We start from the raw sequence: 14,137 nt of genomic DNA, 5'->3' as shown, positions 1-14,137 counted from the left end.
TTAATAAAGGTAAAAATAATCATATTTGCTTATTGTGAATGCGTGGAATGGAGCAACCAGATGTCCTGAGCACTCAAAAGTATGCATGGGATTGCACTCAAAAAAAGTATTTTATTTGACATACACTCGGGACAGGAGTCAGCTGTATTCCATTATAACACTGTAAAAAGTGTGTGTGAGAGAGAGGGAGAGGGGGAGGGAGACAGGGAGAGGTAGAGAGAGAAGGGAGAGAGAGAGGGGGAAGAAAGAGACAGGTAGAAATCCTCTGTGTAAAACACCAAATAATGCATGCAGAGCAGAATTAGGCCAATACCCACTAATTATCAAAATCCAGAAAAGAGCGGTTAAATTCTACAACCACCTAAAAGGAAGCAATGCCCAAACCTTCCATAACAAAGACATCACCTACAGAAATATGGAGAAGAGTCCCCTAAGCAAGCTGGTCATGGGGCTCTGTTCACAAACACAAACAGACCCCACAGAGCCCCAGGACAGCAACACAATTACACCCAACCAAATCATGAGAAAACTAAAATATATTTACTTGACACATTGGAAAGAATTAACAAAAAAAACTGAGCAAACTAGAATGCTATTTGGCCCTAAACAGAAAGTGCACAGTGGCAGGATACCTGACCACTGTGACTGACCCAAAAATTAAGGAAATCTTTGACTAATGTCAGACTCAGTGAGTATAGCTTTGCTATTGAGAAAGGCCACTGAAGGCAGACCTGGCTCTCAAGAGAAGACAGGCATTGTGCACTCTGCCCACAAAATGAGGTGGAAACTGAGCTGCACTTCCCAACCTCCTGCCAAATGTATGACAATATTAGAGACACATATTTCCCTCAGATTACACAGATCCACAAAGAATTTGAAAACAAACCCGATTTTGATAAACTCCCATATCTACTGGGTGAAATACCACAGTGTGCCATCACAGCAGCAAGATGTGACCTGTTGCCACAAGAAAAGAGCACCCAGTGAAGGTCAAACACCATTGTAAATACAACCCATGTTTATGTTTATTTATTTTCCCTTTTGTACTTTCCCTTTTTCACATCGTTTCAACACTGTATATATACATAATATGACATTTTAAATGTCTTTATTCTTTTGGAACGTCTGTGAGTAATGTTTACCGTTAATTTGATTGTTTATTTCACTTTTGTTTATTATCTTCTTCACTTGCTTTGGCAATGTAAACATATGTTTCCCATGCCAATAAAGCCCTGAATTGAATTGAGAGAGAGAGAGGAGTACCTGCTAAATGATTTATAGCCCTAATAGAATTATGTATTTCTTACCTGTCTTGTTCCAGTATGAATTGCTCCTTAGAGATAGGATAGAAGATATCCCTCTCGCATGAGACCCTTTACGGCATAATCCAAGGTTAGGGTTTCACACCTGAAGGATGACTTCTGTTGGTGTATTGCACTTCCTAAAGACAGTGGATTTGTTATGGGAATGACCCCAGTCTTGGTGTGATTCACTGGTAGAACTGAATGACATCCATCATCATTACAGTGCAGAGATAGAGAGCGTGTTCCAAGAATAGCTGGCCTGATCCAGAGTGTTATGGTGTGTTATTAGATAAGATACAACAGATGACTCAGATCACTCAGACGACTTTAAGTGGACTGTTGATTGATCATTTTAAGGAATTTCTGGGAGTTATTCTCCTCTGCGGATTAGGAATGATTCAGTAATTTCCTTATAGAAAATCAAAGCATTTCCCCCTCTAATGTACATATTCTCTTTGATGCTTGATTACTGTCTTGTAAACAGATGTGGTTGGATATTAGTAGTAGATCTTTGCTGTAGATTTTTTTTACCTGCCATTTCATAACAGTCACAGTCAGACTCACCATACTGGAATGGCTGTTCTTTCCCTTGCCCTCCCTGCTGGTAGCTTCTGGGAAGATTGCAATTGCGTACTCCTTGTGTCCTTTCTCCTTATCTCCTTCTCAAAACCCATTGGATGAGAAAGCCAGAGGTACTGCCTCTCATATCTTCTCCTCCAATGGGTTTTGAGAAGGACGTGAGGAGTATATAATTGACCAGTGGTCAAGATTCCTTAATATAACATTATTCAAGTTAAAGTCACCCAATAAAATACTACTTAAGTAAAAGTCTAAAAGTATTTGGTTTTAAATATACTTAGGTATCAAAAGTACAAATAATTTCAAATTGCTTATTAAGAAAACCAGGTGGGTTTTTTTGTGGTTATTTACGGATAGCCAGGGGCACACTCCAACATTCAGACATCATTTACAAATGAAGCATTTGTGTTTAGTGAGTCCACCAGATCAGGCAGTAGGGATGACCAGGGATGTTCTCTTGATAAGTGTGTGAATTGGACCATTTTCCTGTCCTGCTAAGCATTCAAAATGTAATGAATACTTTTGGGTGTCAGGGAAAATGTATGGAGTAAAAAAAGTACATTCTTTTCATTAGGAACATAGTGAAGTAAAAGTAAAAGTTGTCAAAAAGATAAATAGTAAAGTAAAGTACATATACCCCCCAAAATATTTTTACTTAAGTACTTTCCACCACTGCAATTGAGATCTTCCCCCTGTCTGTGTGAGTAAGATACTGACTGGCTGTACTGGGTGTCTCTCGCTGTGATTTCAGATAAAGCTGCTGGGGGTCTACTTTATCTCCTCTCAAGAGTTCTTGGCGAATGCCTACGTGCTAGCCGGGCTGCTGTTCTTTGCCCTCATCCTGCAGAGAACCTTCCTCCAGGCCTCGTATTATGTGGCTATCGAGACCGGCATCAATTTACGAGGGGCTATACAGGTACTGTACTGTAGGCTTATATACAGTAGTGACCACATAGCAAAAATGTGGATCTCTACAGTGTGATCTCTGTAGACTTTCACATACATCACACATTGATCCCTTACGTTTATTCTTATTCTCTATTACTTAGCAACAGCGCTAGAAAAGCATCTGCAGTGTCAATACCTGTATATTGTGCAGTGTGCCTGTCTATTGCAGCTAAGTATAGCTCATAAAGGGTAGGGTCACACATTGTTTCCTATGTTGTGGGTATTATACACGTGTAGCAGAGGGAACTAAGAATGAAAGTTGCCAAGCGACATCATATTTTAGGTGAGTTATAAGTAAGGCTATGTCCTCTGGTAACTATAAAAACACAGTTTAATTGATCGGTTTCTCTATGATGTGTCTGGCTATGTTCTCCTTCCAGACTAAGATCTACAATAAGATCATGCGGCTGTGCACCTCCAACATGTCCATGGGAGAACTGACCGTAGGACAGATTTGTAACCTCGTGGCCATAGATACCAACCAGCTCATGTGGTTCTTCTTCCTCTGTCCCAACCTGTGGGCCATGCCAGTCCAGGTGAGACCTATTCTCTTCTACTCTACTTTACACTAGTTTACTTTACTATACTCTACTCTACACTACAATACACTACACTACTCTACTTTACTTGATTAGGGTAGGTCCTGTACAGTTTTATTTGATTCTATTTTATCCGGGTCTATTCAGTTTGGTTCTAGTCTAGTCTAATCTACTGTATTAAAGGTAAAGCCAGGATTATTCTACCCAGGGTAGAAAAGGGAAAGAAGCCCGGCAGGCAGAAAAGAAGCAGCACATCAGGAGAAGCCCCCATGGAGTTGAAATAGATTCATGGCATATTGTATATTACATCAGAACACTGTGACCTTCAAGTTTATGCTCCCTGCCCCATGGCATGTATAATTAATGTTAAGCAGTGATGATCTCTAATATCCCATCTCTATACCCGTACATGAAAATGGAAGGAAGCTGTTGGGGGTAAATACAGCTATATCAGTTACTGGTTTGATGTTCCCAGACTATTAAATAAAAACAGGAGTTGTTCTCACAAATGTCATCTTCCAATATATAGTTCCAGCAGCCTTGGTATAGTTCTATCTCCCAGCCTGGAACTACTATCAGTGGTGCAGATACAGAACCCTTATGAAGATCTCCTGATGGATCAGGGGATGGATCAGGGATGGATCAGGGGATGGATCAGGGGGATCCAGGGGCCTTTCAAATGGTTCTCCTTTTCCTTAGTTTGTCTTCTTGTCCTGCTCTTGTCGTGGGCGTCTTATTGTTTGCCCAATATACTCGTCAGTCAGTCAGTCAGTCAGTCATCAGTCAGTCAGTCAGTCAGTCTGGTAAGAGAAGTTTCTTTGTTAGTTCAAGCTGAGAGTTCCCTTATCTCTCTCTACCAGGGAGAACGCTTTGTCTCCCGACTCACATTTTCTTTCTTTCTCTCTCACACTCTCTCTCTTTTTCCTGGTAGAGTAAGATTCCATTCTGTTACCTTTAATTTGTGTTCTTTACAATGTGTCAGTGCATTTAACAAGAGTTAAAATCCTAGGCCCAAACCACTGTAGAAAACAAGCTTAGAGTAACAGTGTAACAGTGATTCTGACTGACACTATAGGCACAAGGATTAGCTTTAGGGATTAAGTAGAGGAGTGAAGAAGACTGTCTGGGGGGGTTCATAATGCATGGAATTGAAAACGATAACAGCTAAATGAAATATGTTGGGCTACACTAAGAATACTTTAGGAAGTTAAGTTTAACTATTTGTTCCTATCCAAATGAGGGGAGAATGAACGGGTGAATCCATGTCAGAAAACAATTTACTACTGGATGTGTTTTATATGAACAGTTTTCTCAGCTCAGGCACAAGTGTGTCCATACCAACCCCTCTGACTTACAGCCTTGACAATATTTTGATTCTGGCCTAGTATTTCAAAGGCAGAGAGTAGTTAGTTGTAACTACAATTATTCAGCAGCATTACTTCACCCTCTGATCCTCCTTCGCTAGAAATCTCTCCTCCTTTTGTGCACAAGGCCAATTCAACAGATTTCAAGAGCGTCCATGTTCCAATATAATGTTCCAGGCAGCCTGGGTGACACATATTTTTGGTCCTCTATAATTGAATTTCCCTTTTCATTTGATTCACTTGTTCTAGAAACCAGCATATTTTTGTGCCAAAGAGTTCCAAACCATTTACAAGATTGTCCACATTAAGAGAACCAATCTAATAAAAAGCAACAATTTGACACACACACAAAATAGTTAGAAAGGTGCTAAATAACAGAAAAGTAAACTTGTTAAAAAATAAAGGTTGCACACTCCCACACTCCCAATGAGTTATTGGGTATCACCAACATTTTAGCACACAGGGCCTTCTTCAGGGTAACATAATGAGATCTGCCAGAGAAAGAAACAGTGGCCAAGGTTTTATAACCATACTGGATACCAATGACCACGTCAAAAGGTTCAGACCTCTACGTGTGAAGGTGTTGGACTCATAGACACAGGGCTGCAGGTTTAAGTCTCACTCTGGCTACTTCCTAAATCTGCTCTGGTCTTCTAACATACCATTACAATCGATTCTAATTCAAGCCAGATCCCTTTGATCTGTTTAGCCCTGTAGTCACTGTCAGTTTAAAAGCCTTTGTTAAGGCCTAAAGTGCAAGTGATAGAAAACACCAAATATCAGTTGGCATTGTGTAATATACAGTTAAATATTCACTATTAGCAATTGCAGATTTTATTTTTAACAATTGAACAATAAATTACTGTATTGCTGTTTTGCTGTATATATAAATATATATATACTGCAGCATACTGTGGATGAGGTGCATTGTGGAGAAATATTGTGGGAGGAGAAAGAATCGCTGACTAATTAACATATTTTAAGGCGTGTCTTGTAAGAGGATATATTTGTTGCACCTGTTAGTGGGAGTCCTGTACCAATGTAAGTGATGTGGCAGTAGTTCCCTGACAATTCATTGTATGTATATATGAAACAGATCAGGGTGGTAGCAGGTCTTAAACCTTTTACTGGTGAACTATTTGTTACCGACTGCCTCGATTTGGTGTTATGTAGTACAATTTTAAGTGGTGTTTTTTAAATTGGATAAAAGTAGAGACTCAGAGCTAGACAGTTATATTATACACTGCAGTTGAGGAACAATGGGAAAGTAAATCTGCTTTGAAGGTTGATAAACTTGTAACCTCACTTTTAAAAAAATGGCCCTTGAATGTTTTAGTACACCTATTGGAGAGCTCTTCTTTGTCTACAACCATTCAGCATTGTTCACACCCTCTTAAGCCTTAACCCCCTCCCTTCTCTTTAAGTGAAGGCCATGTGGTAAAAACAAGCTATATCAAATCAAATCTAAGTTGATTTGTCACATGCACAGGATACAGAAAGTGTAAACATGTAACGGCTGTTGAATGGAGTAGACCAAGGCACAGCGTGGTTCGTGCTCATCATGAAATTTAATGGAAAATGAGAACACTTTACAACTAAACAAAAGACAACAGCCAAACAGTTCCGTCAGGTAACAAATGACTAAACAGAAAATATCTACCCACCTACCCCAAAGGAAAACAGGCTGCCTAAGTATGACTCCCAATCAGCGACAACGATGTACAGCTGTCCCTGATTGAGAGCCATACCAGGCCAAAACAAAGAAATACAAAGCATAGAAAAAAGGACACTCAAATCAAACCCTGACCAAACCTAAATAGAGACATAAAAAAGACTCTCTCAGGTCAGGGCGTGACAAAACAGTACAGTGAAGTGGTTACTATCAAACACAGAGTGTCTAGATAAAAATATTTTATAAATATTTTATCATTATTAGATGACGCTTACCCTATGCAACATCTAGCTAATTGGATTCGTCACTATTGTCTGGACATGTACACATGTTCATGAAATACAACAGATGGCCGTAATCACCCTCAGACACATCTGGCTAATTTGATAGGTCATGTAATAATCTGCCCGAAGAGGAGTCTTTTGTTTATACATGTAGCTAGCTAGGTAAACAATGAACCGGAGTAATCCCAACTCATACTACTACCAATACAAACATTGTCAAAGCTGTAGTATGAATCTGCAGGTGGCTAAAGCTAACAACTAGGTTCAATATTAGCTACATGTAGCTAACATTAGGCTATAACTAGTAATGCAAATGGAGTTCTGATTTGAGTAATATTACCACACAGATCATACACGCAATGTTAGCTAGTGAACCAGCAAGCTAACGTTTGCTAGCTAACTAACAGTATGATTTTATTTAAAAAAACGACTTTCAGACTAAATTAGAAACGTATAATGTCAGAAAATGTAGCTAGACTCTTACCCGTATACATGGATAAACGCTTCACGGCATGCTGGAACAATTTAACTCTGTTTTGTTTGTACTATCTTGTTTGGCCAGCGTTGTGTCAAGTCACTCTGGTTCACACTGACCGTGGCATGTGCAGAAAGTAGCCCATCACTTTTCACAATTTATCTGTCGATAGCACTTGCTAAATTCAGGGCATCAATGTTGTTGAGAAATGTGCTAAACTTTTGTAGTTCGCGATGGTTAACGTTGTATCTTTCAAAAACGTAGAGGTAGAAAGGACTGTCAACACATTCTGAGCAGCTCACGTTATAGACAGAAGCATGCTACATGGCAGACCAATCCAAACTCATCTCCCGGCATGCTCATGTCCATTTTCTCTGTTCTTCCCTGTAATCATGGCCAGTTTGGAAACCTTTGTTTAGGCCTCTAGAAATACAAGTGATATAAAACACCTAGTATTCATTAATATTCTGTAATATGCAAATTCATACAGCCAACCTGTTTGCTATAATCTCTTGGAATTATAGTAAAATACTGTAGAAATACTGTTTAATGGTGTGTATTGTATTGTGTTTCATTGCTCTGGCAACAAGTTACTGTCAACATCTCAGTATTGTATTGGCACAATCCAGACATAATCAGAGATATATCATAAGCAATCTTATTGTAGTTCAAATTAATTTGAAGACCAATGTGTCCTTAACTACAACATTTTCATTAATGGCTAATAATACTGTATGCACAAACTTTAAATTGCTAGGGACAAGAGCACCCACTAAATGACCAAAATGTTATTGTAAATATGAAAATGTGCAAAGAACACTGGGTAATATGTCGCCACATGGGTAAATCCAGTAATATACTGTAAAAAAATGGGTTACCGTGAAATGGATTACCTTAAAATGGATTATAGTAGCTGTACTGTAAAATAAATTACAGTAACTTACTGGACAATTGCTGCCAGTAAGTTACTGTACATTTTACAGGAAATATTTTACAGTGTGGCCTAGGCGAATGTTGCTCTGTATGAAGGAGAAAGGGTGTAGCTAGTATGAAGTCACATCCATCTCCATCACTTAGTGCTGTACCCCTCCCCCTCACTGTGAATCCTGGGGATGTGTGAATCAGGCTGTCACCGTGAGGATGCCAGGACATACAGGACAGGAGCCAAGGCCAGGTGGAGGAACACAACACATGAATCATCCATCAAGATGTCGTTATATCAATGTTATATCACAGTTAAATCATAATTTATTAGCATTACCATACAGATGCCAAGACGGGACAGGAGCCAAGGCCAGGTGAATGAACCCAACATGACTAATCCATCATGTTCAATGCAGTTTCTGTGGTGAAGAATGCAATTAATACAGGCATACAGGCTGGAAAGGTCTCATGATTCGCCATGTTTTTGTGAAGGACGAAGCATTGATTTTAAAAACCTCACACTCTCTCCTGAATGATTGTGCAGGTGTGTGTGTGAATGTGCAGGGTCTGTCTTGTGATTACAGAGCATTCTGAAAGTATTCAGACCCCTTGACTTTTTCCACAATTTGTTACATTACAGCCTTATTCTAAAATGTATTAAATAGTTTTTCTTCCTCATCAATCTACACACAATACCCCATAATGACAAAACAAAAACAGGCTCAGACATTTTTGCAAATGTATAAAAAATAAATACAACTTCAATTTCAAATTTACATAAGTATTCAGACCCTTTACTCAGTACATTGTTGAAGCACCTTTGGCAACGATTACAGCATCGAATCTTTTTGGGTATGACGCAACAAGCTTAGCACACCTGAAGAAAAAATAAAAATAAAATAAAACATTTAAATAAAGAAGAAAACAACAATAAAATAACAGTAGCGGGGCTATATACAAGGGGTACTGGAACAGAGTCAATGTGCGGGGGCACAGGTTAGTCGAGGTAATTGAGGTAATATGTACATGCATAGTCACTTTAGAGATTAAGTGATTATGCATGGATAATAAACTGAGAATAGCAACAGTGTATAAATGGGGGTGGGGGACAATACAAATAGTCCGGGTAGCCATTTGGTTAGCTGTTCAGGAGTCTTATGGCTTGGGGGTAGAAGCTGTTAAGAAGCCCTTTGGACCTAGACTTGGCACTCCGGTACAGCTTGCTGTGCGGTAGGAGAGAGAACAGTCTATGACTAGGGTGGCTTGAGACTTTGGCAATTTTAGGGCCTTCCTCTGACACCTCCTGGTATAGAGGTCCTGGATGGCAGGAAGCTTGACCCCAGTGATGTACTGGGCCTTTCGCACTTCCCTCTGTAGTGCCTTGCGGTCGGAGGCCAAGCAGTTGCCATACCAGGCGGTGATGCAACCAGTCAGGATGCTCTCGATGGTGCAGCTGTAGAACTGGCATGGATCTGAGGACCCAGGCCAAATATTTTCAGTCTCCTGATGGGGAATGGGCATTGTCGTGCCCTCTTCACGACTGTCTTGGTGTGTTTGATTGGGTTCCAATCCGGGCTCTGGCTGGGCCACTCAAGGACATTCAGAGACTTGTCCCGAAGCCACTCCTGTGTTGTCTTGGCTGTGTGCTTAGGGTTGTTGTACTGTTGGAAGGTGAACCTTCGCCCCAGTCTGAGGTCCTGAGTGCTCTGGAGCAGGTTTTCATCAAGGATCTCTCTGTACTTTGCTCCGTTCATCTTTCCATTGATTCCGACTAGTCTCCCAGTCCCTGCCGCTGAAAAACATCCCCACAGCATGGTGCTGCCACCATCATGCTTCACCATATGCAAGGACCTGACGCCGGAGATGAGAAGCAGGTACAGGGAGTCAAACATTTATTCAGGAACAGACATATAACACGACACGAACAGCGTCAGCACACGGGTAAATAAGGACATATGACAAACAATCCCGAAGCAGGGAACAGAGCTAGAAAACAGACAGATATAGGGAAGGAAATTACACAAGAAATTGAGTCCATGTGAGTCGAATGAGCGCTGATGCGCGTGACTGAAGGTGGCTTGAGTGCGTAATGTTGGGGAGTCTGGCGCCTTCGAGCGCCAGAGGGAGGAAAAGCGGGAGCAGATGTGACACCATAGGGATGGTGCCAGATTTTGTCCAGACGTGACGCTTGTCATTCATTTTTGCTCTGACATGCACTGTCAACTTTGGGACCTTATATAGACATGTGTGTGCCCTTCCAAATCATGTCCAATCAACTGAATTTACCACAGGTGGACTCCAATGAAGTTGTAGAAACATCTCAAAGATGATCAATGGAAACAGGATGCACCTGAGCTCAATTTCGATTTTTTTCCAAAAACCTGTTTTCACTTTGTCATTAAAGGGTATTGTGTGTAGATTGATGAGGATTTTTATTTATTTAATCCATTTTAGAAAAAGGCTGTAGCATAACAAAATGTGGAAAAAGTCAAGGGGTCTGAATACTTTCCAAATGCACTGTACTTCTCTCACTAAATCTAGATTCAGATAATTCTATACCAGACAGTTTCCTCCTCATTCATTCATATCTACTACCTCTCTGTCATTATTCAACACAGTAATCTCATCTCCTACCCCTCTGTCATTATTCAACACAGTAATCTCATCTCCATCCCCTCTTTCATTATTCAACACAGTAATCTCATCTCCTACCTCTCTGTCATTATTCAACACAATAATCTCATTTCCTACCTCTCTGTCATTATTCAACACAGTAATCTCATTTCCTACAGGGCGATGATCATTTAGTTCAGTTACCTTTGCCTTCTTGGGTACAGAAACAATGGTGGCCATCTTGAAGCAGGTGGGAACAGCAGACTGGGATAGGGAGAGATTGAATATGTCCGTAAACACACCAGCCAGCTGGTCTGCGCATGCTCTGAGGACGCGGCTAGGGATGCCATCTGGACTGGCAGCCGTGCGAGGGTTAACAGGTTTAAATGACTTACTCACGTCGGCCACGGAGAAGGAGAGGGAAGGAAATTACACAAGAAATTGAGTCCATGTGAGTCGAATGAGCGCTGATGCGCGTGACTGAAGGTGGCTTGAGTGGTGGGCCACGTCGGTGGCACTGTATTATCCTCAAAGCGGGCAAAGAAAGTGTTTAGTTTGTCTGGAAGCAAGACTTCGGTGTCCGTGACGTGGCTGGTTTTCTTTTTGTAGTTTGTGATTGTCTGTAGACCCTGCTACTACGTCTCGTGTCTGAGCCGTTGAAATGCGGCTCCACTTTGTCTCTATACTGACATTTCGCTTGTTTGATTGCCTTGCAGAGGGAATAACTACACTGTTTGTATTCGGCCATATTCCCAGTCACCTTTCTATGGTTAAATGTGGTAGTTTGCACTTTCAGTTTTGCGCGAATGCTGCGATCTATCCACGGTTTATGGTTAGGGTAGGTTTTAATTGTCACAGTGGGTATAACATCTCCTATGCACTTCCTTATAAACTCACTCACCAAATCAGTGTATACGTCGATATTATTATGTGAGGCTACCCGGAACATGTCCCAGTCCGCGTGATCAAAACAATCTTCAAGCGTCAATTCCGATTGGTCAGACCAGCGTTGAATAGTTCTTAACACGGCTACATCCTGTTTGAGTTTCTGCCTATAGGAAGGGAGGAGCAAAATGGAGCCGTGGTCAGATTTGCCAAAAGGAGGGCAGGGGAGGGCCTTGTATTCATCGTGGAAGTTAGTAATCTCATCTCCTACCACTCTGTCATTATTCAACACAGTAGTCTCATCTCCTACCACTCTGTCATTATTCAACACAGTAATCTCATCTACTACCACTCTGTCATTATTCAACACAGTAATCTCATCTACTACCACTCTGTCATTATTCAACACAGTAATCTCATCTACTACCACTCTGTCATTATTCAACACAGTAATCTCATCTACTACCACTCTGTCATTATTCAACACAGTAATCTCATCTACTACCACTCTGTCATTATTCAACACAGTAATCTCATCTACTACCACTCTGTCATTATTCAACACAGTAATCTCATCTACTACCACTCTGTCATTATTCAACACAGTAATCTCATATCCTACCACTCTGTCATTATTCAACACAGTAGTCTCATCTACTACCACTCTGTCATTATTCAACACAGTAATCTCATCTACTACCACTCTGTCATTATTCAACACAGTAGTCTCATCTACTACCACTCTCTGGTTAATGGCATATTGTGTGTGTGTGTGTGTGTGTGTGTGTGTGTGTGTGTGTGTGTGAGAGTGTGTGTGAGAGAGAGAGAGAGAGAGAGAGTCATGTTCCATTTAACTAAATGTTCAATCAGGCATACAATGAACTAGTTTGTGTATTGTATTATCCAGATCATTGTGGGGGTGATTCTACTCTACTACTTCCTGGGGATCAGTGCCTTGATCGGGGCCACAGTCATCGCTGTCCTGGCCCCTGTCCAGTACTTTGTGGCCACCAAGCTGTCCGAAGCACAGAAGAGCACTCTGGTAAGTAATATGCCATTTAGCAGACTTTTTTTTATCCAAAGTGATTTACAGCTAGGCATGCATACGTTTTACCTAAAGGTGGTCCCAGGAATCAAACCCACTGTCCTGGTGTTGGAAAGACCATGCTCTACCAACTGTGCTACAGTAGCACCCGTCATTAAGCAGTTAGCGGTTTGATAAACAGTGTTCTGTGTGGACTGTGACATAGCACTGTTCCAAGGAGACCAACCGTATAACAACCTGTGTGTGTAGACTGTTCCATATCTTCCTTGTGGAAGAGATTAGAATAGATGTCATACCGCTGAATTATGTTATGTGATCCTTTGACAGCATGCACACACACACACACACACATCTTCAGCTAAAACTCATGGATAACCTTTGGTTTCTAACTGATCATTTTTTAAAGTCGATTGTTATGAACAATTATTATTTTTCAACCATAATCATTAATCACAAAATATGTCTTTGAGCTTTGTTTGCCTCTCTCCAATATCCCACTAATCATTCCCATAATGCCATGCTACTATAATAATGGTAACACTTTACTTGACACTCTGTTGTAACACGTTATGAAATGTTCATAATCATGTCATAATATGTAATAACAGCAGACATAACTTGTCTTAACCATGTCATATGTCACAACAGCTGAAATAACTTGTCATAATATGGTCCTAACACTGTCATGATGACCCATATATCCACACCTGTTGTGGCATATATTGCGTTATTTTATGGCTGGTTATGACACCTACAAAAGAGTGTCAAAACCCACAATTATTCAAATGCGTTTGAAAGTTTGTTTCTTAAATCTTTGTTGTTGTTGTTATGAATTCTTTACAGTCATGTTTTTTTTCATCATATTTGAAATAACTTGTAGAAAATACACTTTATGACACTGTCAAGAAGCATTATGACCATCATAATCATATAAGCCAGATAGGCCTATCAGGTACATGCCCCTGTGTCAGCCATCAGTCAGAAAGAGGGTCTTATCCTTCTCCTGAAATCTGCTCCTGCACTCATCCTCCTCAACTTGAACCCTGAGTGGTCATCCTCCTCAACTTGAACCCTGAGTGGTCATCCTCTCCAACTTGAACCCTGAATGGTCATCCTCCTCAACTTGAACCCTGAGTGGTCATCCTCTCCAACTTGAACCCTGAATGGTCATCCTCCTCAACTTGATCCCTGAGTGGTCATCCTCTTCAACTTGAACCCTGAATGGTCATCCTCCTCAACTTGAACCCTGAGCGGTCATCCTCCTCAACTTGAACCCTAAGTGGTCATCCTCCTCAACTTGAACCCTGAGTGGTCATCCTCCTCAACTTGAACCCTGAGCGGTCATCCTCCTCAACTTGAACCCTAAGTGGTCATCCTCCACAACTTGAACCCTGAGTGGTCATCCTCCTCAACTTGAACCCTAAGTGGTCATCCTCCTCAACTTGAACCCTGAATGGTCATCCTCCTCAACTTGAACCCTCAGCGGTCATCCTCCTCAACTTGAA

General features: G+C 40.9%; 1 protein-coding gene across 3 annotated transcripts in view; it reads left to right on the top strand.

Annotated features, from left to right (window-relative positions):
• LOC106584588 (ATP-binding cassette sub-family C member 8) overlaps positions 1–14,137 on the top strand; it is a 181,053-nt gene that overhangs the window by 44,590 nt on the left and 122,326 nt on the right. For all 3 annotated transcript variants that reach the window (XM_014170042.2, XM_014170041.2, XM_014170048.2), the window contains 3 exons: positions 2,635–2,799; positions 3,212–3,367; positions 12,495–12,629. In XM_014170042.2, coding sequence (XP_014025517.2) covers positions 2,635–2,799; positions 3,212–3,367; positions 12,495–12,629 — 456 coding nt within the window. The remainder of the gene's footprint in view (positions 1–2,634; positions 2,800–3,211; positions 3,368–12,494; positions 12,630–14,137) is intronic.

The sequence above is a fragment of the Salmo salar genome, chromosome ssa23, assembly GCF_905237065.1.
Source record: "Salmo salar chromosome ssa23, Ssal_v3.1, whole genome shotgun sequence".
Lineage (NCBI taxonomy): Eukaryota > Metazoa > Chordata > Actinopteri > Salmoniformes > Salmonidae > Salmo > Salmo salar.
This window is presented reverse-complemented; position numbering and strand designations above follow the sequence as displayed.